The 27,345-nt window shown below is 38.0% G+C and overlaps 1 protein-coding gene across 1 annotated transcript in view; it reads left to right on the top strand.

The window, feature by feature from the left end:
- ATP8B4 (ATPase phospholipid transporting 8B4 (putative)) overlaps positions 1–27,345 on the top strand; it is a gene marked incomplete at its 5' end in the record, with an annotated part of 91,072 nt that overhangs the window by 17,605 nt on the left and 46,122 nt on the right. Inside the window, 7 exons of the mRNA XM_082649401.1 lie at positions 4,244–4,359; positions 7,692–7,856; positions 8,837–8,948; positions 10,687–10,792; positions 18,377–18,524; positions 21,513–21,696; positions 22,374–22,597. Of these exons, the coding sequence (XP_082505527.1) occupies positions 4,244–4,359; positions 7,692–7,856; positions 8,837–8,948; positions 10,687–10,792; positions 18,377–18,524; positions 21,513–21,696; positions 22,374–22,597 (1,055 nt within the window). The remainder of the gene's footprint in view (positions 1–4,243; positions 4,360–7,691; positions 7,857–8,836; positions 8,949–10,686; positions 10,793–18,376; positions 18,525–21,512; positions 21,697–22,373; positions 22,598–27,345) is intronic.

Here is a 27,345-nt window from a genome sequence, read left to right as displayed (position 1 = left end):
AAGACTTTTTTTTTTAATGTGGACTATTTTTAAAGTCTTTATTGAAATTGTTTCAATGCTACTTCTGTTTTATGTTTTAGTTTTTTTTACGGCCATGAGGCATGTGGGATCTTAGCTCCCTGACCAGGGATCAAACTCGCACCCCCTGTATTGGAAGGTGGAGTCTTAACCACTGGACCACCAGGGAAGTCCTGAAGCTGGTTATTAGGACTGGAGACATAGGAGGAGTAACTAGTCATTGGTGATAGATAACGTGTCCAGTTTGAGTTTGATATGCTTGGGCACATCTAAGAGGAGATGTCCAGTTGGTAGTTGGATGTACAGGCAGGGAGCACTGGAAATGGATTTAGGCGGGAGATACACATTTGAGAGCAATCATCCTGTCGATGACAACTGAAGCCATAAAAAGAATGTGACTGCCCAATGAGAGTGTGATGGATGGGAGGAAAAGTCAGTCCTGGGTAAATCTCTGAAGAACACCAGTATTTAAAAGACAGGCAATGGAAGCAGATTCTATAACTAAAAATGTATGATCTTTGTCCAGGCTCTGCCCACATGTTATCTTGAACATTTAAAACTGCTATGTTATTTTTAATTTATTTTTAAAAGCTAACTTCTGAAATGACTGAGATTTTATGAGCCTAGAGATTTCCTAGCAGAAGTGACTATAAGCCTTGAATGAAAAGGGATATAAAACTTGCTGAGCTGCCAAAGGAAATGTTTAGTGAGTAAAATTAAACAGGATTCCATGAAATTGGGTTTACATAAACTCAAAATTTAAAGGGGCTAATGCTGGGTTAAGAGAAGGCAGCAGATATGGAAAATCTTTATTAAATCAGAAAATTGTAGATCTAGAAAGACCTTAGAAGTTAGGTTGTTTAAACATCTCCTTTTCACAAGTAGAAACTGAGACAAAGAGATGGTGAGGGATTTGCACAAATCAAGATTGGTCTGTGATTTCCCTAGACCAGTGGTTCTCAATGAGTGGTCTGGGGAACCCTAGGAAAACTTGATAGTTTTTCAGAGGCTGCACAAGGACAAAGATATTTTCATAATAATACTAATATTATTCGTCTTTCAATTTTTTTCTCATGAATATATTGTGGAGCTTTACAAAAGCCACATGACATGTGATAATACAACAGATTGAATGCAAAAGCAGATATGAGAATCTAACTGTCTTCTATTAAGCTAGACATTAAAGAGATCTGTAAGGGACTTACCTGGTGGTCCAGTGGTTAAGACTCCACACTTCTAAAGCAGGGGGTGTGGGTTCAATCCCTGGTCTGGGAACTAAGATCCCACATGCCATGTGGCATGGCCAAAAAAAAATAAAATAAAATAAAGATATCTGTAACCATATGAAACAATGCCCCTCCCCAAACTAAGTGTTTTTGTTTTGGAAAATATAGTTATTTTTCATAGAATTGTTATTTATGTAAATATATAATGGGTTTATTGTTATTATAATAATTACTCTTTTGGTAATATAATTAATGTCTTAAGACTATTGATACAATAAAATTTTTCAGTTTGAATTTCTAATGAGGTAAATATTGATAGATAGAACCTATATGGAGTCCTCATGAAGTTTTAAGAGTGTAAAGGGGTCTGAGACCGAAAAGTTTGAGAACCAATATCCTACCTTGGACTATAAGAAATAAATAGTCATAGAGAAGTCATACTGGCAAATGTGGGATATATACACTTTGCCTTTATAGCTCTGGTAATGGGATGGAGAAAATATGGGGGAAATTATTAAATTGGATTGTTGTATAAGAAAAGAAAGAGACAGACTTTTCTAGGATTAAATGTTCTGGAAATTATAAAAGTTGACCACGGGTCTTAGAAGAGAAGACAAGCCCTAGACAAATCCCAATAAAAAACATTTTCCAGGGTGCATTACATCTATTCAAGCTAGGAGGAAATTGGATTAGATTAAGTGTTGACTAAGGGTCATTAAAGATTAGAGGAAGTGAGAAAATCATAATTCAAAGAGTCATGTACCACAATATTCATTGCAACTCTATTTGCAATAGCCAGGACATGGAAGCAACCTAAGTGTCCATCGACAAATGAATGGATAAAGAAGATGTGGCACATATATACAATGGAATATTACTCAGCCATAAAAAAACCCAAAATTTAGTTATTTGTAGTGAGGTAGATGGACTTAGAGTCTGTTATATAGAGTGAAGTAAGTCAGAAAGAGAAAAACAAATACCATATGCTAACACATATATATGGAATCTAAAAATAAAAAAATGGTTCTGAAGAACCTAGGGGCAGGACAGGAATAAAGACACAGACGTAGAGAATGAACTATGGACTTGAGGACACTGGGAGTGGGAAGGGTAAGCTGGGAAGAAGTGAGAGAGTGGCATGGACATATATACACTACCAAATGTAAAATAGATAACTAGTAGGAAGCAGCCGCATAGCACAGGGAGATCAGCTCGGTGCTTTGTGACCACCTAGAGGGGTGGGATAGGGAGCGTGGGAGGGAGACGTGAGAGGGAGGGGATATGGGGATATATGTATATGTATAGCTGATTCACTTTGTTATAAAGCAGAAACTAACACACCGCTGTAAAGCAATTATACTCCAGTAAAGATGTTAAAAAAACAAAAGATTAGAGGAAGCAACCTAAGTGTCCCTCAACAAATGAATGGATAAAGAAGATGTGGTATATATCTTGTGGTATATACAATGGAATACTGCTCAGCCATAAAAAAGAATTAAATTTTGCCATTTGCAACCACATGGATGCACTTAGAAGGTACTATGCTAAGTGAAATAAGTCAGACAGAGAAAAACAAATACTATATGATATCACTCATATGTGGAATCTTAAAAATACAACAAACTAGTGAATATAACAAAAAAGAAGCAGACTCACAGATATAGAGAATAAACTAGTGGTTACCAGTGGGGAGAGGAAAGGGGGGAGGGGAAATTTAAGGGTAGGGATTAAGAGACACAAACTATTACGTATAAGATAAGCTACAAGCATATATTGTACAGCACAGGGAATATAGCCAATATTGTATAATAACTATAAATGGAGTATATCCTTTAAAAATTGTGAATCACTGTTTTGTACACCTGTAACACATAATGTTGTATGTCAACTATACTTCAATTAAAGAAAAGATTAGAGGGAAAAGTAATTTATTGTACTATGGTATTTATATTCTTTTAAATCAAGCTCTAAACTTTGTATCCTCTTAAACTAATAGTAGTCAATATTTATGTTCATCTGTTTTGAGGCATTCTATTTTTAGAGAAAAGGTATAATTGAGTGGAAAGCATGTAATAATCTTTGACTCAGTGAAGCTTGTGAGGGTCAGTGTTCAGACCATGAAGTTGTGACACAGGCAGTTGTCCTAGATTGTATCAGCCCTTCAGAAATAGTAGGGGAGAAATACATTACTATGTCATTCATTCATTCAATAAATAATTAGGTGTCTGGTGTCTGCCAAGCTGTAAGACCAAGCCTGCAAAGGTAGGCTTAAGGAAAGATTGGCTTAAAGAAAGATTTGTCTGACAGCAATATGTGCAACAGCCAGGGGTGGGCACAAGGATTGGAGATGAGGGATTGGAGCCTAGTCAAGGCTGTCATTCCCAAACCTGGGGGGCAGGTTAAAAACACAGCCCTACTAATACAGACTTCCTGTGGGAGGAAGACAGAAACTTTAATTTTGAAAGCCCCCTGTGAAGTGTGCTTGTAGCCAGGATTGTGACCCAAGAATGAAAGGGCTTTTCCAAGGAGTAAAGGGGGTGAAGAAATATGTCAGCAAGGACTGCGAACTAATGCATAAACCATGGCTTTGAATGGCTAGAGTTCCATATGGAGATCATTTGGCATGACACTGATAGCTGATTCCTACAGTCAGTCTTGAATTTCACATTAGGAGACAGGCAAAAAAAAGCTCTCAGTTCTGCTCAATAAAAAAGGCTTAATTTAAATGTATCAGCCCTTCAGAAATAGTAGTCAAGGAAAATAACAAGGCTGTACACATCAGAATGAAAACACTTTTTCCTGTAGATAGAATATTTCTAAGTTAATAAAACAGGAGTAAAGCCAAGTGACTTGGGTAATGACCTTTTAACCAAAGGCACTGAATACTTTACTAGTGGCTAAAACATGCCCATTTCCAACTTGCCTGGCTAGAGCCCAGGGACAGTCAAGTTTTGATGGATTTCACCGAATATAATCTACTTTCCCAACTTTTCTTTCAGTTCGAAACCCAGAAGGACAGATAAAGCTTTATTCCAAAGGAGCAGACACTATTCTGTTTGAAAGACTTCATCCATCCAACGAAGACCTCCTGACCTTGACGTCAGACCATCTCAGTGTAAGTGCCTCTGTCATAAGGTTAGCACGGTGGCCCTTTGGCTGCTTCCTATGGTTAGGTCTTATTTTTAAAATATCAGTTAAATGATCTGACTTCTGAAATAGAAAGCATGTGAAGAACGGTTCCACAGGAAACTGTGCCAGTGAATGTTTAGAAGCTGGCACGTGGACTTACCCCCTACCCTGCTGAGAGTCTGGTCGGTCTCACCGCAGGTGGATTAACACACAGCAGCTGAGAAGTAGCCACTGAGTGTGGGCTCCTGAACTCCGGCCAGAAGACTCAAGACCCCAAGGGTAACCTGCTCTAACTTCCCTACAGCTGGGGACTGTTTCACTGGGTGACTGGACTGGTTTAGGGAAGAGGAACAGGAGGGTTGCTTTCCCTTGGGTTCTGATGTGTCTGGTACTAATGGAATCTCTTATGGTTACCTCCAGGGAATAGTTCAGGGTCGTGTTTATATGGTGAGGGGGAAATAATCTCTGTAGCCAACTTTCTCCTCTAAGGGTTCTTTTATTCAGGTCATAAATCATGATGAGTCACTAGTGTTCCCTAGGTTGAAGTTACCAAATGCATATATCCTAAGACTATGCATAGTTTCTTTCCAAAAGCTTTGTAAAGGGAGCAGGGATGGTCTTTGGCACACCTTTTTTTTTTTTTGCAAAAGAGTAAGGGTCTATGAATTAATATGAACATTATTTGATTTAAATCTGAGATTCAAGGCTCTCTCTATCTGTTTGAGGTTCTGTTTAACCCAATATGAAATGTAAGGGCAATTGCTCAAAACTCTTATTTCCTCCTTGGTTTCTCTCCTTTAAAAAACTATTGAGGAGTGGGATGGGGAGGGTGGGAGGGAGATGCAAGAGGGAGGGGATGTGGGGATATATGCATACGTATAGCTGATTCACTTTGTTATACAGCAGAAACTAACACAACTTTGTAAAGCAATTATACTCCAATAAAGATGTTAAAAAAAGATTAAAAATTTTTTTAAACTTCCAAAAAAAGAAAGAAAACAACTATTGAGGATTCATTTTCTTTGCCAAGCCGTATATTTAATATAAAACATTCCCTGAATCTTTAAACAAACAAACAAACAAATAAAAAAACTCTGGCTGACTTTAAGTTTAAAGAATGATGGTCTGGTAATATTGGTTACAAACATAGCTATTGTTTTTGTCTTTCCAATAGAGCATTCTTGATTTTCTTTTAATCTTTTCCAGAAGGCTAGCATGGTCTTTTAATTTTTTTTTTTTTTATGGAAACAACATTGGAATCATAAGTATTTGATTTTGCCATTGCTCAAACACCAAGGCCCTGGATTTTCATGCTAAAGTATGGGAAGCCAAATTTGATCTTTTTATATTTCTATGCAAAAGATTTATTTTCCAGGTAGTATCAATTTGACTTGCTTTCGCTTCATTCACTTTATTCATTTTGACTTCTAAATTCTGCGGTTTTAAATTTATATTTAATTATTGATTTTTGAATTGTTTAATGATAGGAAACGACCTTGTTCAAGTGTTCATTTAGAATTCAACTTGTGTTTCGTGCACTAATTAAATAACTTAAATCATCTGTCCCCTTTTGTAGTGTCATCTTAGAGTTGATTCACTGCTGTGCAGAACAAAGAGAAAGGCACTGTAATGCCAAGTGGGGTTGCAAGGGAGATGCAAGAGGGAGGAGATATGGGGATATATGTATACATATAGCTGATTCACTTTGTTATACAGCAGAAACTAACACACCATTGTAAAGCAATTATACTCCAATAAAGATGTTAAAAAAAAAAAGTTAAAGTCAAAGAAGTGTTTGTGCAAATTAAGAGGACAAAAGATCCTTATAAAAGGCAGTAACTAGATTTTCAGATCAGTAGGGGACCCAGTGGTGGTCTTGGAGGAGGGCTTGTACAATGTGATTGCAATATCCAAAGTGCTACCAACTGCCTATGAGATAAATTTGGATAATTTTTCTCATGGTCTCTCTGGGCTAAACCACATCACTGCAGTATGCACTGACTTTTCTTTCCATTTACCTAATTAGGGTGTGTCATGGTTTAATATATGCTTGATTGCAAACCTGTGTCTGTCTCATAAGCCAGAACACAACAGAGAAGACATGCTCTGTGGCAGTGCCCAAAGGAGCAGAAATGGTTATGAAAACGCTTTCAGTGTGGAAGCCCATAAAATGACCACCAGAGGCCTAGGCAAAGTGGGAGGTTTTTAGCATTTCCCCAAGCATTCAACATATGTTTCTAGCTATTGCAGCTGTGTGAAACACTTAGCAACTACCAGCCTCCTATTTTTATTTATTTATTTTCATGTTAGAAGCATAAAGCACTAGAGGTATAATTTAAGATTGTTGGCTTCCTGAGACACTAAATGAAGAGTATCATCCTCTGATAAATTTGACCTATTATTAAATACTAACTCCATAGAAAATAGTTTCTAGAAAAATAATGATTTTTTAAAAAACTAACTGGACTTGACTGTCTCTTTAAACTTTCAAACAGTTTTATTATTAAAATTAGGCCTTAATATAGCAAAAAAAGATTTACAGAAGTTCTAGGTTGAAAAGTAAAAGTCAGCCTCCATTTCTAGTACTACTTCCCAGAAGCGAGCATTTATATTAAACTTTTCTGCCTTTCTCTCTCACTTTTCCCCTAGAGTTATTATTATAACTTTAATTTATATCCTTAAATTTCTATCACCTGACATCTATTTATTCATCTATTATTGAAAAAATGTATTTTATTATGGAAAATTTCAAACATAAACTCAAGTAGGACAGAGTTAATTTTAGATGTGGCTGTATTATTAGGAGGAAGGTGACAAGATTTTGGTGAGATGTCATGCTGCAGCCCCTTGAGAGAGCCTCCTACCTTTGATTTGAGAGCTATGGCTCCACTGAGGGTTCTTTCTTCTCCCCTAAAAGCCAAGGGCCATAGGCCTTGAAACAGGCTGGGTCCCTCACATTACCAGCAGTGCTTCCTTCAGGCAGGGGATAGGTTAGAAACGAATAAGTTGCTTCAAATTGTTATCTCAAGTCATGGGCACCATTGATCACCTCTCAACTAGGACCCTTCAGAGGGCATTTCAGCAGTCTTAAGGGGGAATGCTAGGTCCCTTGAATGTTTCAACCAAAAAAGACACAAAATAAAAATATCATCTCCCCTTTCCAAGGGGATTAGAAAGTTGGAGGTCAGGATGAGTAAGTAGTGCTCTTGAGATAAAATAAATTTGAGTGCAAAACTTCTTACCTATTATTGTCATTGTTGTTTTATTGCTGTGATTATTGCTTTGGGATGGTTCCTAAGTCTCCGTCTGCCCTGGCAGGAATTTGCAGGAGAAGGCCTTCGAACCTTGGCCATCGCATACAGAGATCTGGATGACAAGTACTTCAAAGAGTGGCATAAGATGCTTGAAGATGCAAACGCTGCCGTAGATGAGAGGGATGAACGGATAGCAGGGCTGTATGAAGAAATCGAAAGGGATTTGATGGTATGAGTTTAGAAGCATGATGGTTTGTGTTTACAGAAGGGATAATATGTGTTTAGAGATCTAGCATGGGAATAATCCATTGGCTAAATCATCTTGCACACAGCAGATGTTACTCTTTCAAACAATGAATCATGCTTTATATGTTGACTTTGAGCTTGCCACATGTGGCCAGAGGATTATTTCTATTAACAGTAGCTTGTGCAATTGGAAGTCTCCCAAGAGTAGAAGGTAGTAGACTCCCTATTCTTTGTCAGCCTCTGGTATGTCATGTTTTGTTTGATGTTATGTGTGGTGTTTTTTTTTTCCTCCATGCTTTATAACCCACCTTTTTAGAGCAGGGAAACTTGCCATGAAGAGTGGGGCTGTAGCTGTAAACCATCCTAGACCCATGAGATTCTGATGATATCTGTACTGTCCAGAGTGTGATATATTCTAGAAACCACTCTTCCCTGAGGCCCTAGTGGCCAGAATGCTTAGCTATTGTGAGGCATTAGGGAGCACACCTTGCTCATCTTTGGATGAAATGTTGCACAAGAACCTTCACTTTTTAGTTTATGGCATCTGATGGTTTGTTAATTTAAGAGAATGGCTCTAGTTTTTTTGTGATCCTGACTCTGAGATGAGGGCTCTCCTTTGTACCCTTCCATGTTAATATAACTGGGGGATTCTTAAGTCCTTAGAAGTCCATATTGTCATATTATCCTAATATGTTATCTGAGCATATCAGATCCCTCAGGTAAATTCTAACTCGCAGGATCTCTGCACTAATTGGAATGCCCATCAGTTGCCTTGATTAGGGAACCTCCTTCTAGGGTCCTTCCCAGCCCACCTCTGTACATAATAGGATGCTTGTTATATCAGTGCATCATACGCTCCATCTTCAATTCATGTCCCTTGACCTCTAAACTCTGTGATTGAAAGCTGTGGATGTTATGGGTATTTTTTCATGCATTAACGTGAGGTATTCTTTTTTAATGAAGCTACTAGGTGCAACTGCTGTAGAAGATAAGTTACAAGAGGGTGTTATTGAAACGGTTACAAGCTTATCACTAGCCAATATTAAGATCTGGGTCCTAACAGGAGACAAACAAGGTAATTTGAAAATAGATGATGATGTTTTGACAAGGGGGCAATAATTTCTGTGGTAAAATTTTAATTAACCAGAAAGCTTAATTAAGGAGACATTTGCCCGGTCCTCTGCATAGGAAAGAGTTGAAATACAAAAAGGAAAGCTCATATATTGCAAGAATTTACTATCAAACTAACAAAATATCTTCTATAGTATACCCTGTGGCCAGTTGAGTTTCAGCTCAATTGCCTCTTAAAAATAATAGTTATACCCGTAGGCAACAATGGTATTAAAAATGTTGAACTATTGGTTTGTATGTGCACTGCTCCTGGTTAGGAAAGGGAGTGGCACAGCTCTGAAGCAGGACATTGGAGACCTCAGCATTACTTCTTTAGTTTCTTCATGGTAGGAAGGTTTGGGAATCTTAGAGGAGGGGTAGGCTTTGGAGAGTCTCAAGGAAGCAGCTGTTTATCAGCTGGTATGGAAATATTTTGGTATTTTAACAACTACCACAGCTGTACCAGTGCAACCTGGCTGATTCCAGGACTGCCCATGCAGTTGTACAAGGAGAGCTGACCCACTTTCAGGCATGACAATATGCCAAGTCATCAGAGAAAGAGTCATTATGTTCAGAATACTGTGTTTCCTAAGAAAGAAAAGGGGATCAATACCTTTTGGATCTATTGCTAGCAGTGGTTAAAACAAAAATGATTTTCTGCTGGGCCATCAGTGGACCAGAAATATTCAGTTAAGTGGCACACATGTTTTTAAGATTCTATCTAACTTTTTTAGAACATTGGAGTATTTGCAGATATGATAAATCAGTTCTCTATACGTTTACACAAATCACTGATTACAAAAGATAAACCATAGAGAGTCGAGCTCTGTGTTGTGTTATTAGACTTCCTAGAGTTTGATGTTGATCAGTGGGTACAGCTGTTCAATTAGTTATGAATATCCACAAGTTTACTGTTTAGCTTTCATTTCTGTGGTTTCTACAAAGGACATTGTGAGGTTTTATCAGTTGTCTTCCTTGACTTAGGACAAACCTAATGATTCTATAGAATTCGCTGAAGTCTAACGACTCAGTAAAATTAGAATCAGATGATTATATTGCAGATGAAAGGGGGTACTTAACTATCCTAGGCTCCATTTCTACAAAATTAGAGGAAGGTCTAGTCAATATCATGTAATACTCTAGTTATCTAGTAGCAGCAGTCCTGGTTTTTTTTGAGGTGATAGCCAAATTCCAAATTTCTATTCACTTAATGGAAATATGGCAATGTTGCATGTGGAAGAACTAAAAAATTTTGTAAGATCATTTTTGCTGTTCAGCTGAACTTTTTGTGAGTTTTTTTTCAATTTGTCTATTATATCAGATTGAATAATAGCTAAGTTTAGTATTTCAGCTCTCTAAAGGCAGTATTTGAGACTTCTGGTAAAAATTTTTAAATGTATACATTTTACTAATCACAAGATCTTGGGATATTTTCATGAGTACTCATTTTGGGAATCAAAACGTTTTTTTAAAACTAGATGAGAATGCTGAGGATTCACAGATGTTGCTATTTCTCCATGGATTTAACAAATCTTTGAATTTCTCCCTGGGCTTCTTGTATTTCGTCACCGATCATGCTCTCTTTGAAGTTAAGGAGGCCTGTAGGCTATAAGGAAATAGAGCAAGGGCCTCAAAACTTTTATGAAAAGGTACTTATGTTATTAAGTAATGTTCTAACTGAAGTCGACTTTATTATGTATCAGAAACTGCCATCAATATTGGCTATGCCTGCAACATGCTGACTGATGACATGCATGACGTGTTCATCATAGCAGGGAACACAGCTGTGGAGGTCAGAGAAGAACTCAGGTAAGTGCTAGAGGAAGGAGGAAAGGAACAGAGGGAGGGGGAGGGGAAAGGAAAATCTGATAGTTGAGAAAGAGGAAAATCCCCTTTGAAGAAGAACATTTTAAAAGTCTGCCTAATTGTTTCCCCAGAACTTCAAAAAGTGCTGTCTTATAACAATTTTTGCTTGCTGGCGCTGGTAGGAGCTTCTCTAAACTCAGCCCACTCTGGGTCTGGCCAAATGGCTTAGAGGCCAACTGCTTTGCCGCTTTTGCTACAGTCTCGAGGGGCTAACACAGCCACCTCAGCACAGCAGTGGGGCACGATGGGCTTCCTTCACGTGCCTCCATCGTTTAACTTTTGTTCCTGAACTTTGAAAAGAAAGGAAGCCTTAACTGTCAGCACCCCACTTGATACTTAATAGATGAAATCTCCCAACCGTTTTACATTGCCTTACTCACTGTAGAAAATGGCTGTATCATGCTGGTTAGAAGCTATGACTGGAGACTGCATATGAGTTGGGAAATCTCATGATTACTGACATAATTTTATTATTATTATTTCTATAAGTTTAACAAGAGAGTCCATAGGGTCTATTGGGAAAATATTAACAATTTATTTAATAATTAATAGTAATTAAAATTTTTACCTCAAGAAAATCTTTTTCTTTAAATGACTTTTTGTTTTGGGGGGAATTTAACTCTTGCTGAAGGAGGATAGATGTAAACAGATCAAGATTCTAACGAGCCTATTGCTAAATGCTTTGAGATAGTGCCTGGGACCCTATGGTAAGCAGTAGACATGTATTCTCTTGTTTCATTCTCAAAGCAACCCGGTGGAAGGTGTTATCATTATCCTTGATTTACAGATTAGGAAGTTGAGACACACATAGGGTAAGTAATGTGCCCAAAGTTTCACAGCTAGTCAGTGGTTCAGCTGGGGTTGAATCTAGGCAGCGTGGCCCCAGAGCCTGTGCACCCACTCACTTGTCACGTGTCTCTCTAAACACACCTTGGGTGTATTCTTACTCTCCTTAAATAGCTAATATAAAAAGTGCAGTCGTTGAGGCACATGGCTGCTTCACTTGAGGTCAGACACCAGGTTAGCAACTAGAGCAGAATGGATTTCAGGGAGAGAGAGCAGGTGTAAGAGGAAGAGTACAGGCTCTGTGTTAACTGGAGCCAAGTTGGAATCTTGTCTTCATGCTCCTGGCTGGCTAAGTGACTTTTGAGATGCTATTTAACCTCTCTTTGTTTGGTTTCCTCATTTGTAAAATGGGAAAACACACAAATACCTACCTTGTAAATTATTTTATTTGGGGGATTAATGTAAGAACATAAAGCTTTATGGCTATTCAATGAGCATCCTTCTTGCCTTCCCTCCTCTCTTTCCACTCCCTCCCTTCCTCTCGCCCTCTTTCTTCAGCCATTGTTCTCAATCTTTCCACCAAAAAGGACTAATTTTTAAAAATATTTCCCCAATAGACCCTATGGAGTCTATTATTAAAATCATATCAATAATAATAATAAAATTATATCAGTCACAGTTAATTAGATTTCCTAATTTTTATTTGGCAAAGACACACATAATCTTCAGTCACAGCTTCTAACCAGTGTGATATAGCAGTTTTTTACACCAGGTTGATATAAGGTAGCTGAAAGGAAAATAAAACTTTAAAAACTTAGGGAGTCTCTACGTTCTTATCATAGAAAATTCTACACTTTTCATTAACCTTCTTAAGACACTGAAAACAACATGCTGACTCCCATTGCAAATTTTATGGATCCTCTTCCTCTGTTGATTACATTGAATAACAATATTGCAGGTTGATGGGACAGCACACACAAAGGCATACAGACGTGAAAGATATGTTATATTCCAGGAGCAACCTGTCAAGTTGTAGCTGGAGTGTACTACAGAGTTATGGGCGGGGATAATTTTTCAGAGATGAAGTGGTGATAGATTGAGTGATAAGCCAAAGTGAATATACTTTATCCTGAAGGTACTGGATGGATGGAGAGGAATTCTAAGCAGAAAAGAGACAAATCCAATTTTGCACTTTAGAAATAACACTGTAGTGGCAGGATAGATGGAGTATGTTTGACAGAAAATGAATGGGATGGGGAGATGGATGAGGAAGCTGTTGGAATACAATACTCAAGTTTAGGGATGATGAGGGTCGAACTAAGGCAGCGAGGTGGTAAGAACGGGCAAGGAAAAAGTGGAATGAAATTGATAGCTGTTTCGGAGGTAGAATGGATAGGACTTGGAATTCGACTTGATGTGAAGAGATGCAGAAGGAGGCTCTGTCATTTCTAGCTTGTCTGACTTCACAGCCTGGAATACACTGAGCTGCGCAAGAAGAGAAACTCATTAAATTTTCTAAAACTGAACTTGAACCCCTTTTCTGCCTGATGACAGAACAATTAAGTTAGGCACTCTGGGTAAATTTAGTTCACGTCTAGGATGTGCAATTGCCTTACCTGTCACTGATCCTCAGCGTCTATCCTGTGGCCTCTGGCACTTCCCATTTCTGTGTCCCTGTCTGGTCCCTGGTCTCTGGGTTGCTGGCTGTCCCTGTTGGCTGACTTCCGCATCCTCCTGAGGAAACATGGAAGTTTAGGGGCTCTTCCTTACCTCTCTGTGTCTGAGACGTGCTCTCACATGATTACCTCTCTTTCTTCTACTACCCTCCATGTCACTATGCTTCAGTGGCAACGCGTCCATACTCAGATTCCCGAAAATTTATCTGAGAATTCCATTATCCACTCCCAGTCCAGGGTGTGGGTCAGCACCCAGGCTTCTTTTAGGGATTCACGAGCATCTAACCTCCTCTTCAAAGTCCCTCTCCTCTAGGCTGGATGGGAAATGGAGAAAAGGAGTCATTTTTTTCTAGTCTGTTGCTTAGGGCAACAGTTTATGCCCTGATTCCTTTAAGGATTAGTTTTTTGACACTTGAAGAAACTTTTCTCTTCCCTCTCAAAAAGCCCAATGAGTGGAATTCCAGATTGCTGGAATTCAGGATGACAATGCTGCTATGAGTTTCAGGAGTCCATTTTGGTACTCAGAAAACAAAATCTTGATTCTTTTGTTTTCTCTGTATTTGGCCCTGTCAGATCCCCCGAGGCAAGGTATGTTTCTGAGTAAACAGAGAGGGTCACCTGTGGTGGCTGTGGTAATTGCAAGGGGTGGGGAACCGAAGTTAATTTCTCAAGATTTTATCCAGCCACATGTCGTTGACTAAGTAGGTGACATAACTGTCATTACATGGAAGGAATGTGGAGAAATATGAATTCCTATATACTGTTGTTGGGAGTGTAAGTTGGTAGAAACTTTCTAGACGGTGAACTAGCAATATATTTCAAAATTATGTATGTGCACAGTTTTGACCCAATGATTCTTACTTCTAGGAATTGTCCTTAAGAAAAATAAATGGACAAATGTATGTGTGTGTGTACGTGTGTGTGTTTGTATACATACATACATATTGTGGCATCGATTATGATAATAGAAAATTAGAAATTGCTCAAATACCCAGCCACAGGGATTTTGTTAAGTACTATGATATATAGATGGAGTGAGATACTATCCAGTCTTAAAAGTGATTATGTGTTTTTTGACATTGGAAGATGTCCACGATATATTTAAGTGAAAAATGAGTTTATGAAATTTCATGCATAACATTATCCATTTTTTTAAAAAAGTATATATGTATCTATGTATGTATACGTATAAAACACTATACATCTATATCCATATCTACCTACCTACCTCCACATCAAGTTCTTGAGAACATATACATACAGTTGTTCTCTCTTGGTGATACAATTATGGATCATGTTTGCTTTCTTCTTTATGGCTCTTTGTGTTATCTGAAGTTGTAATAGTGTCCATACAATACTTTTACAATTAGGAAAAAAGCCAAAAGATTATCTCCATTTTTTTTAGTGAGGAAGGAAAAAAGTAAAGATTTTCCATCTATACTAATTCTTTCAGGACTCTTGAGGCCACCTTGTTTAACTTGCTGGCAAATAATGTTTATTTCAATTCAGATTTGGAGATTACCCCATTCTGAGACTCTACAACAGAGAGGCAATGAATGATAGAAAATTCTGTATGAGAAGAATCAATACATTTATAGTATACAGTTGCTTTATGTTATGGGGAAAAAAGAGCATCCAAGAAAAGTTATTACTGGAGGTGCTGCTCTCTATAATCCTAATCTTGGCCACTTATATCTAAACCCATGGCTTTGGGGATGAAATATTGAAATGATAAATTTACACCACTCAATTTTCTTGTGTTACACCTTTGAGTTCAGTGGGTTAGAGTTTTGCTTTTTCATGCAAAAACATTAAAAAGAAGTATCAGAAGAAGAGGATCTAAGTGATAGTAACTATTGGGAGGAAATGACCTAAATGCTCATATTTAAACCTGTCAAATATGTTTCAATTATTTCATAAACATTGATATGTAAGTTTCATGCATATCATGCATGCATACAGCTTGTTTCAAATTTAATGTCATGAAAATGTTTTAGACACATTGAGTCCTGGGTTAACTTTGCTGCCATAGCTGCTTTAGTATTCAGGGCATGCCCAGAAATCTACAATTAAACCCTGTTATGCTTTCTCCAAATATTACTGCATTGATTACATTTCTTCAATACATATGTCTTCTGCCCAAAGAAAAGCAGACTGAGGATGTAATTTTGCTTGGGCTGACAAGCAAACCCATTACATGTTTCATTTTTGTTGCATTGAGCACATGTTTTATTGTTAGGAAAATTAATTAAACCATGAAGTGACTCTACTGCTTCTGAGTAGTATCCTAGTGATATATCTAGGAACTGACATTTCCTCTTTAATCAACAAAATACATATTGCATTTTTTGCACACCTACTTGATGGAAAGTTATTGTTTGAATGAGCAGGGTTCATAAATGCAAATGGCTCCAGGGCCAGGCAGGAAATATTAGTTGTGTGATCTGGGCTGTACAAGGCATTATGGAATGTTTGGGATGTTGGTGAAGGTGAACAACACGTTGTCCATAAATTCATACGGATTCTTTTTAGACATTATGCAGGCCAAACAAAATGCACCTTGTTCCTAATTCTCAATTTCTAGTCACCCCGGCAAAATGTTTTAGTAAGTTTAGTTTCTATCATAAATTGTAAAATTTTAGAGTACTCACTAATATTGGAGACCTTCCAGTACAGCCTGGTACAGCTGCCTGAGCTTTCATAATGGTATCAACCAGTGTGATTCACTGGTATCATTCCCCTAGATTCTAATAAAGATACCGCTTCAGGGGTTGAGTATCTTATAGGTCACACAGTTAATAAGGGATGAAACTTGGGCTTGACATCAAAATTTCATGTACTTTCTCCCTTTCTCTACTGTTGGCAGGGTACTCTTTTACCCTAACTGGTGCTCTAGTGCTATGCCTTTTTCCCAACCTAGAGGCAGCCTGTGGCTAACTATGTGTAAACCTTTTGGTGCAGTAGACAGAGCGCTAGGAATTTGAAGACCTGGGTTCTCGCCTGGGTCTGTAACTGACTAAACAAGTGGCTAGAGGTCAGATAGCTCAGCTGTGGGCATATGAGATATCAGAGGCAGACCTTGGGCCTGAAGCCAGATCTCCAGGTTTCAAGCCCAATGCTCATATCAAAGTCAAAATTGTATTTGTCTAAACATGATGTCATGGTTTCCATCTATTTTCTAACAGGTCGTTTTAAGGTTTGAATATAGAGCGCCTTAAGACTGAAAAAATGACTCTTTCTCCTACCATCTCTTTTCTTTATAGATTGCATGTAAGCTAACGTGGGCCTAACTGTGCTTTGCTGTGTTTGTGGTGGCATGGGGCTGTGAATGCCAAAGTCGCCTCAACCGATAATACCTTTCTGCATGCCAACATTGTAACAGACTGCCCTTCATTACAGAGCTTGGAAAAATCAGGCACTCTTCTGTTTTAGCATTTGTTACTTGTATTCTGTAGTAAAGCATTGTGTATCATGCCTGCAAAAATGTATAATTCATATTCCACGAAGGGAGTTATGTGTCGCTTTTTCCCTCCTAATAAATTGTTTGGCGAGGACCAGCTGGTGTTTGAAGAGCTAAGTTCCAGGAAGAAAAAGAAATGACAGCTATAGAGCATGGGCAAAGGGCTGGCCTGTTTGGAGGGAGTGCAGTGGGGATTTAAGCAGAGCCGGAAACACTGTCCCTTTTCTGCCCGGAAAAGGGTTCATGTGAGATGTTAGGAAGACAGTTTAGGGGAAAAAAATCCTAAGTAAATAGAATTTCAGCCAATACTTTCATGAACTTCACCCTTCTTTGGAATGCTTTCATTCTCTGGGGGAAAACAGAGTTTGAGTCATTTATACAGCAAGTGAGAACTTTACTGAAAAGGAAACTTCAGGAGATGTTTGCCCTTTGGTGCTTTCTGAGGACCTAATTTATGAGCTCTGCAACATTGTCAGAGAAATGTTCATTTTGGAGGAACTTGTCTCTCTTGCTTTCTTCATTATATGGACTGTAAATTTTCATGAGTGTGAGGAGGATTCCCTGACATGATTATCTGATGCAAAAGCCCTGTATCTCCCACTTAAAACAATGATTTTTCATGTCTGTTCTCCCTCCCGCCCCCTTCCTTAACTCCCTAAACTTCACACATAGCACTCTGACTTTATAAATCTTTTTATTTGATTCTGCAAACTGATTGCTAAAACGTATAATATCATCTCTGGAGCCAAGGGCATGTAACCTTTGGGTTCTCTGGGTTGCTTAAATGCAGGATGTGATTTTGGTCCTGGACAGCAGAAGGAGATGTTGAGCCAGAAGATGTTTTTTTTAAAAAAACTTGTAAACAAATTAGTGTTACAATTTCAAATAATTAGAAAGCTGAGGGCTAAAATGACTGCTTTTTCCATTTGGAACTACCCTCTACACTTTGGTGTCTGTAGTGTCTTTCCCAGAAGATTTATTCTATTGTTTCGGCTGATGAGTACAATTTTCACTTAAAATATTCCATTATGTTATAATGACTATGCCAATTCAGTAAACGCCTTTATTTGTTTTTATTGTCAAACTTCTAAAAGATGTGCTTCTCAGAAGACTGCCGTTTTAAGTTGGATCATGTTACATTGTTCTACAAGTTGATTAATTTATTTTATATACAGAATTCCCTGGAATTCCTAGAAGATTTCATCAATTGTCTTTAGTCTTTCCCTTTCCATTGTTTAACAACATCAGGTGCCAGATCAGTGGTTCTTAAGTCCGTGAAGCTCAGGTAACCTTATGTATCAAATTTATCAAGAGCACCTAGTTCAAGCCCAGCTCAAGATGATGATTTAGCCTTTAGGTAATCTAAAACGTTCGAGATGATCTGTTTCCCTTATGTTTACCCTCCTACTTCCTGGAATTTGCAAATTTGCTATGGTATCCCCATCGCAAAGAATTATCCAGCTAGCTTACTGAAACTGTATCTCATGCAGCAGTCTGTCTGAATAGTGATGAAATGAATTTACCTCTAGGCCAGTCTCTCCTTAGAGTTAATAGGTATGCTCTGTATACTTTGTTATGATTTGCCTTCCTCCCCTCTCCTTTAAGGAAAGCAAAGGAAAATTTGTTTGGACAAAACAGAAGTTTTTCCAATGGCCATGTAGTTTTTGAAAAAAAGCAGCCGCTGGAGTTGGACTCAGTTGTAGAAGAAACCGTAACAGGGGATTATGCCTTAATCATAAATGGCCACAGTTTGGTGAGTTTGCTTAAGGCTTTTTGTTCCTTTTTCTCCACCCCAATAATCATTTCTTTTGTGCTGTCATAATGAAATCTTTTTTTGTGTATTCAAAACAAATGACACTACTAGAAATAGGGCATATGCACTGATTTCCTGTTTGCAAAGGAAAGGGAAACTTCTAATATATATTTCATACATTATTGCTTGAACCACCACAGTGAAGGGGAGGATATGAAGAAATACTGAATTCAGAGGATATCAATCTTGTCTAAATGACTACAGACCGTTTAGCAGTACTGTTTAAGTGCTTTTCTGAGGGAGAGTGTCACAGCTCCCTGTTGTTTAATTAAAATAATGCAACTGGATAGATGTATTGCAATTATTGCTCTTGCTAATGTTTGTGATTTGCAGAGCGCAACCTGACCTTCATATAATTACCACACCAAATTATTGCCATTAAGATACCTCTAGTGGTCTTTCTAAATAGCAGCATTTTAGAGCGATGCCAAACAATTTGCTTTGATTAGGAAATCTGGTTCTTGTCGTAATAGAATAAACTTGCATTGTACTTTTAATGTAGTTCAGGTTCCAAATCTTGAACAAATATCAAAAGCTCTTCTGAGTTTCTAATTTAGAAAACAAAAGCTCTGATTGTACTCCAGTGAAATTATCATTTATATGCACAAAGAGCTAATCTCACATCTTTCTCCGGCTTTGATGATCATTTTCCACTTTTGGGAGTTTGGAAAATAAACGTATCTTCTTGTAGACAGTTTCTTAGAGGACAAAAGAAGTTGGAAATGAGTATATTGTATTCCCCCCCTTGTGATCAGCTGTCTGTTAGTTCTTAGTGCTTAGAGCGTTATCCAGCTGGATTCCAGACGTAATGATGTGTTGCCTTCTACACCATGGAAAGTTACAGAGCTCAGTTGCAGGCCAAGCTTAGTTGAAAGTTTGTCCAGATGACACGAACTTCTCCTTTGCACAAATGAGCAGCAACTGAAAATTCTAAGCCTGTCAGCTGGGACTTAGAGCTGGCTGTCTTCAAGCTGAATTGCCCTGGGACCAACCACAATAGGGAAAGGGTCCCAAATGACTTGTGCTTTGACTTTCCCTCAGGCTCAAAGAGGCCAGTGTGTGGGCAGTTAGAGTACTAAGGTGATAGCACAGAAGATTCTCTCTCTGTCTCTAAATCTGTTGAAAGAAAGAGCTAAGATAGACACTCTTCAAGAACCCCCTCAGCTTCAAAGCCTGAAGCTTATGAAACCATGAAATGTCATTTTTAATTTAAGGAGAATTGACTGTGTTTCTACTAGTATGGTCAGTTTTTTTTAAAAAAATCATGATTCCAATTTGCTCAAATCTTGATGCTTTGCAGAATGTAATTGGGTCTTTCTTTCTCACAGTCTGTGTCTAGGTTTTTCACTTGTTGATAATAAAGAAAAAAGAAAAGAAAGAGATGGGAACCATTCTGAGCAAGACAGCCAGTTACACACTTTCTCTTTCAGAGAGGGTAATTATATTTGAGAAAGCTAACTCACAATTTCCCCTAAGAATTGTAGGCTTTGACACGAGAATTTTCTGCATTAGAGTCATGTTTTTATACTCATTTACCCATCCTTCCATTCATCCCATTAACATTCATTAAGCATGTCCAGGTCACTGTGCTAGAGGCTGAGGATAAGGATGTGAAGAGAACACAGTCCTTGTTTTAGGGATTGTCATCTGGTGAGAGCTAATCTCACAGTGGTATGACAAATACTATAAGGAGGAATGGACACAGTGCTTTTTTTGCGGTATGCGGGCCTCTCACTGTTGTGGCCTCTCCCGTTGCGGAGCACAGGCTCCGGACACGCAGGCTCAGCGGCCATGGCTCACGGGCCCAGCCGCTCCACGGCATGTGGGATCTTCCCGGACTGGGGCACGAACCTGTGTCCCCTGCATCAGCAGGCGGACTCTCAACCACTGCGCCACCAGGGAAGCCCGGACACAGTGCTTTGAGAGCATGGAGGCAAAGCAGCACATTTAGTTCCTCATGGGAAAATCAGGGAAGACTTCCTGGAGGAAGTGATGTTTTCAGGTAGAGGAAACAGCAAGTACAAAGGCACAAAGGCAAGAAAGAACCTGCCAAATTATGGAAACAAGCAACTTGGCCTGACAGGAGTAAAGAGTAAACCTGAAGGTGGTGGTAGAAGACAGACTCAAAAGGAATATAGGGGCCAGAGTGTGAATGGGCTGTGAACATCTCACTAAAGATTCATTCAAAGATAATGATGACTCTAAGTTTAGGTGGATTCCTGTTTTCTTTTCATGTGTTTATTAAATAATGTAGAGATGTTTTCTAGAAAAAAATTGTACTTAATTACAAAGGATTATGTTCTCTTTTTCAGTCCTTCTTTGGTATGTCTAAGAAGTGCAAGGGTGTAAATGGCTGGGGAACCCTGTCTGAGACACAGGTTGCATGCCACCCTTTGCACAGGCCTCTCTTGATTTCAGTCGCTATGTTCTTCAAGGGCTAATCTCCAGATCATCTGCTTCTCATTTGCTCTCACATTAACAACCACAACAAGAAACACTAAATATACAAAACAACAGTGCAAAGGAAACAAAAATGTCTTCATGTAGAACAGACAAATCATCATTTTGTAGTTCATTCTAAACTTGGTGAGGTGATGGATTGGTTCTGGCCTTTGCTTTTCCTTATTTTAGTGGATTCCGGACCCTTTCCGGCATTCAACTGTATCTCTCCAATGCAGCACGATAATGTATCAAGGAAGAAACACAGGACACTGCGTCTTTTACTTTTATGGTAAACTTCCTTGGCACTAAGTAGGAGTTCAATACTCTTTTCTTTTGTTGTTTGTGTGGCCCTGAGTCAACAATGACTTGTTGAAGTGAATGAAACTGTTTAGAAATCAGCTGAGAAACAAGAAATCTGCTTCCCAAATGACATCTCTCATTTATTATTTCTCGTTCTATTGTGGATTTAAAAAAAAAATAACGTAGGCCCATGCTCTAGAAAATGATGTCAAGAACGATCTTCTAGAACTTGCCTGCATGTGTAAGACTGTGGTTTGCTGCCGAGTCACCCCTCTCCAGAAAGCTCAAGTAGTAGAGCTGGTGAAGAAGCACAGAAATGCTGTCACTTTGGCCATAGGCGATGGAGCCAATGACGTCAGCATGATCAAAAGTAAGGGGACATTTGCTCAACGGGGCGTGCTGCAGACCTGGAGCTCCCAGGTTCAGCACTTGGCAATATGTAATGGAGATTGCATTGCAATTTAATTTTCCCAGTGTTTCTGAAATTAATACTTTTAGGGCTCAATTCATCCACCATTATTAGCATTCATTAAAAACAAAAAAGAAAACACCTTTAACTAAATCATTTATGTTATTGGTCACTGTTTGGAGAAATAAGTAGCTATGGTGTAGAGGAATGAACATTAGATACACAGTCCCAACACTAAGGTTTAGTCCCAGCTTTGCCACTTACAAATTGTAAAACTTTGTTCAAGTTACTGAACTTTCTGAGTCAATTTTCTCTTTTGAAAAACTAGGATAAATACCTATCATGAGTGTTTCATGAGATAATATATGGGAAAAGTTATAAATGCTATGGGTTTCTGTGAATAAATAATAACATACAAGAAGAGTGATAGGGGAATTCCCTGGCGGTCCAGTGGTTAGGACTTGGTGCTTCCACTGCTGGGGGCCCGGGTTTGATCCCTGATCGGGGAATTAAGATACCGCAAGCCAAGTGGTGTGGCCAAAAATAAAAAAACAAATTAAAAAAAGAGGAGTGATAGGTTCCCCAAAGAAGTTGTGTCTTTGTTTGAGGAGTGAAACTGTCCCTCTTCTCCTTTGTAGGTGCTCACATTGGTGTCGGCATCAGCGGCCAGGAAGGACTGCAGGCAGTCCTAGCCAGCGACTACGCACTTGCACAGTTTAAATACCTCCAAAGGCTTCTCCTTGTTCATGGAAGGTGGTCCTATTTCCGAATGTGCAAATTCTTACGCTATTTCTTCTATAAGAATTTTGCATTCACACTTGTGCATTTCTGGTTTGGTTTCTTCTGTGGTTTCTCAGCCCAGGTTGGTAAAAAAGTTTCTTTCTTTTATACAATCCCCTGGATTGTAGATGACTGTTGTTCATGGCTCTTTACTAATCAATAGAGATCATTTTTATATATCTAATATAAATGACAGTGTGACAAATTATGTAATGGATTGTTGACTTGAGCTTTGAGCCCAAGAAGAATATATATTTAGCTAGAGTTTTATTTTTTGCTTATTTACATAGTAACTAACGACGACTCCTTCCTGTGCATTTTAAAGTTTTTATTGAAATTTTGGGTATGATGACAGGTAAGCTTGATGTAGAGTTTTAATTCAGAATCTGAGAAACACTAATAAGAAAAGTTGAGGCATATCTGTTGGAAAGATGATCACTCACCCAACACACTGAATGTAAATATTTTAAATCAGGGGAAGGAATTGCTACCCTGACCTCAAGGCTGTTTGACAGCAATTCATCAGCTAAAAATTGATCCATAGGTTATGTTGGTAGCAAGGAAGAAAAATTAGCAAATTCGTAAATTAGGATTCTATTTTTATATCTACTTTTAAAGGTTACTATATTTTAAAGGTTACTTAACCCCATATCTTGGATATCAGGAAAATTTTGACGCTGGGTATCAACTGTGAAATGTAAGACTTATACCATTTAAATATATTTATGAATAAAAAATGGCATCAATATTTTAAACAACAGCAACAAAAGAAAAAGGTTGTCCTTGAGAATGAAATGGTAACTATAACTATCATTAGAGATTTCTTCAATTGTTCTTCCTTGCTCTTTTTTTTTTTTAACATCTTTATTGGAGTGTAATTGCTTTACAATGGTGTGTTAGTTTCTGCTTTATAACAAAGTGAACCAGTTATACATATACATATGTTCCCATATCTCTTCCCTCTTCCGTCTCCCTCCCTCCCACCCTCCCTATCCCACCCTAGTAGGTGGTCACAAACCACCTAGCTGATCTCCCTGTGCTATGCGGCTGCTTCCCACTAGCTATCTATTTTACGTTTGGTAGTGTATATAGTTCCATGCCACTCCCTCACTTTGTCACAGCTTACCCTTCCCCCTTCCCATATCCTCAAGACCATTCTCTAGTAGGTCTGTGTCTTTATTCCCGTCTTACCCCTAGGTTCTTCATGAACTTTTTTATTTTCTTAGATTCCATATATATATATGTTAGCATACGGTGTTTGTTTTTCTCTTTCTGACTTACTTCACTCTGTATGACAGACTCTAGGTCCATCCAGCTCATTACAAATATCTCAATTTCGTTTCTTTTTATGGCTGAGTAATATTCCATTGTATATATGTGCCACATCTTCTTTATCCATTCATCCGATGATGGACACTTAGGTTGCTTCCATGTCCTGGCTATTGTAAATAGAGCTGCAATGAACATTGTGGTACATGACTCTTTTTGAATTATGGTTTTCTCAGGGTATATGCCCAGTAGTGGGATTGCTGGGTCATATGGTAGTTCTATTTGTAGTTTTTTAAGGAACTTCCATACTGTTCTCCACAGTGGCTGTATCAATTTACATTCCCACCAACAGTGCAAGAGGGTTCGCTTTCCTCCACACCCTCACCAGCATTTATTGTTTCTAGATTTTTTGATGATGGCCATTGTGACCGGTGTGAGATGATATCTCATTGTAGTTTTGATTTGCATTTCTCTAATGATTAATGATGTTGAGCATTCTTTCATGTGTTTGTTGGCAGTCTGTATATCTTCTTTGGAGAAATGTCTGTTTAGGTCTTCTGCCCATTTTTGGATTGGGTTTTTTGTTTTATTGTTATTGAGCTGCATGAGCTGCTTGTAACTCTTGGAGATTAATCCTTTGTCAGTTGCTTCATTTGCAAATATTTTCTCACATTCTGAGGGTTGTCTTTTGGTCTTGTTTATGGTTTCCTTTGCTGTGCAAAAGCTTTTAAGTTTCATTAGGTCCCATTTGTTTATTTTTCTTTTTATTTCCATTCCTCTAGGAGGTGGGTCAAAAAGGATCTTGCTGTGATTTATGTCATCGAGTGTTCTGCCTATGTTTTCCTCTAAGAGTTTGATAATGTCTGGCCTTACCTTTAGGTCTTTAATACATTTTGAGTTTATTTTTGTGTATGGTGTTAGGGAGTGTTCTAATTTCATACTTCTACATGTAGCTGTCCAGTTTTCCCAGCACCATTTATTGAAGAGGCTGTCTTTTCTCCACTGTATATTCTTGCCTCCTTTATCAAAGATAAGGTAACCATATGTGCATGGGTTTATCTCTGGGCTCTCTATCCTGTTCCATTTATCTGTATTTCTGTTTTTGTGCCAGTACCATACTGTCTTGATTACTGTACCTATGTAGTATAGTCTGAAGTCAGGGAGCCTGATTCCTCCAGCTCCATTTTTCGTTCTCTAATTGCTTTGGCTATTCGGGGTCTTTTGTATTTCCATACAAATTGTGAAATTTTTTGTTTTCGTTCTGTGAAAAATGCCAGTGGTAGTCTGATAGGGATTGCATTGAATCTGTAGATTGCTTTGGGTAGTAGAGTCACTTTCACAATGTTGATTCTTCCAATCCAAGAACATGGTATATCTCTCCATCTATTTGTATCATCTTTAATTTCTTTCATCAGTGTCTTATACTTTTCTGCATACAGGTCTTTTGTCTCCTTAGGTAGGTTTATTCCTAGATATTCTAATCTTTTTGTTGCAGTTGTAAATGGGACTGTTTTCTTGATTTCACTTTCAGATTTTTCATCATTAGTGTATAGGAATGCAAGAGATTTCTGTGCATTAATTTTGTATCCTGCTACTTTACCAAATTCATTGATTAGCTCTAGTAGTTTTCTGGTAGCATCTTTAGGATTCTCTATGTATAGTATCATGTCATCTGCAAACAGTGACAGCTTTACTTCTTCTTTTCCAATTTGGATTCCTTTTATTTCCTTTTCTTCTCTGATTGCTGTGGCTAAAGCTTCCTAAACTATGTTGAATAATAGTGGTGAGAGTGGGCAACCTTGTCTTGTTCCTGATAGTAGTGGAAATGGTTTCAGTTTTTCACCATTGAGGACGAAGTTGGCTGTGAGTTTGTAATATATGGCCTTTATTATGTTGAGGTAAGTTCCCTCTATGCCTACTTTCTGCAGGGTTTTTATCATAAATCGGTGTTGAATTTTGTCGAAAGCTTTCTCTGCATCTATTGAGATGATCATATGGTTTTTCTCTTTCAATTTGTTAATATGGTGTATCACGTTGATTGATTTGCGTATAGTGAAAAAGCCTTGCATTCCTGGAATAAACCCCACTTGACCATGGTTTATGATCCTTTTAATGTGCTGTTGGATTCTGTTTGCTAGTATTTTGTTGAGAATTTTTGCATCTATATTCATCAGTGATATTGGTCTGTAATTTTCTTTTTTTGTAGTATCTTTGTCTGGTTTTGGTATCAGGGTGGTGGTGGCCTCGTAGAATGAGTTAGGGAGTGTTCCTCCTTCTGCTATATTTTGGAAGAGTTTGAGAAGGATAGGTGTTAGCTCTTCTCTAAATGTTTGATAGAATTCGCCAGTGAAGCCATCTGGTCCTAGGCTTTTGTTTCTTGGAAAATTTTTAATCACAGTTTCAATTTCAGTGCTTATGACTGGTCTGTTCATATTTTCTATTTTTTCCTGGTTCATTGTCTGAAGATTGCTCTTTTCTAAGAATTTGTCCATTTCTTCCAGGTTGTCCATTTTATTGGCATAGAGTTGCTTTTAGTAATCTCTCATGATCTTTTGTATTTCTGCAGTGTCAGTTGTTACTTCTCCTTTTTCATTTCTAATTCTATTGATTTGAGTCTTCTCCCTTTTTTTCTTGATGAGTCTGGCTAATGGCTTATCAATTTTGTTTATCTTCTCAAAGAACCAGCTTTTAGTTTTATTGATCTTTGCTATCGTTTCCTTCATTTCTTTTTCATTTATTTCTGATCTGATCTTTATGATTTCTTTCCATCTGCTAACTTTGGGGTTCTTTTGTTCTTCTTTCTCTAATTGCTTTAGGTGCAAGGTTAGGTTGTTTACTTGAGATGTTTCCTGTTTTATAAGGTAGGATCGTACTGCTATAAACTCCCCTCTTAAAACTGCTTTTGCTGCATCCCATAGGTTTTGGGTCGTCGTGTCTCCATTGTCATTTGTTTCTAGGTATTTTTTGATTTCCTCTTTGATTTATTCAGTGGTCACTTCGTTATTAAGTAGTGTATTGTTTAGCCTCCATGTGTTTGTATTTTTTACAGATCTTTTTCTGTAATTGATATCTAGTCTCATAGCATTCTGGTCAGAAAAGATACTTGATATGATTTCAATTTTCTTAAATTTACCAAGGCTTGATTTGTGACCCAAGATATGATCTATCCTTGAGAATGTTCCATGAGCACTTTAGAAGAATGTGTATTCTGTTGTTTTGGGATGGAATGTCCTATAAATATCAATTAAGTCCATCTTCTTTAATGTATCATTTAAAGCTTGTGTTTCCTTATTTATTTTCATTTTGGATGATCTGTCCATTGGTGACAGTGGGGTGTTAAAGTCCCCTACTATGATGTGTTACTGTCGATTTCTCCTTTTATGGCTGTTAGTATTTGCCTTATGTATTAAGGTGCTCCTATGTTGGGTGCATAAATATTTACAATTGTTATATCTTCTTCTTGGATGGATCCCTTGATCATTATGTACTGTCCTTTTTTCTCTCTTGTAATAGTCTTTATTTTAAAGTCTATTTTGTCTGATACGAGAATTGCTACTCTAG

This window comes from Grampus griseus (assembly GCF_964374135.1).
Source record: "Grampus griseus genome assembly, chromosome: 2".
Lineage (NCBI taxonomy): Eukaryota > Metazoa > Chordata > Mammalia > Artiodactyla > Delphinidae > Grampus > Grampus griseus.
Note: the sequence above shows the minus strand (reverse complement) of the source record. Positions and strands in the feature narration are given on the sequence as shown.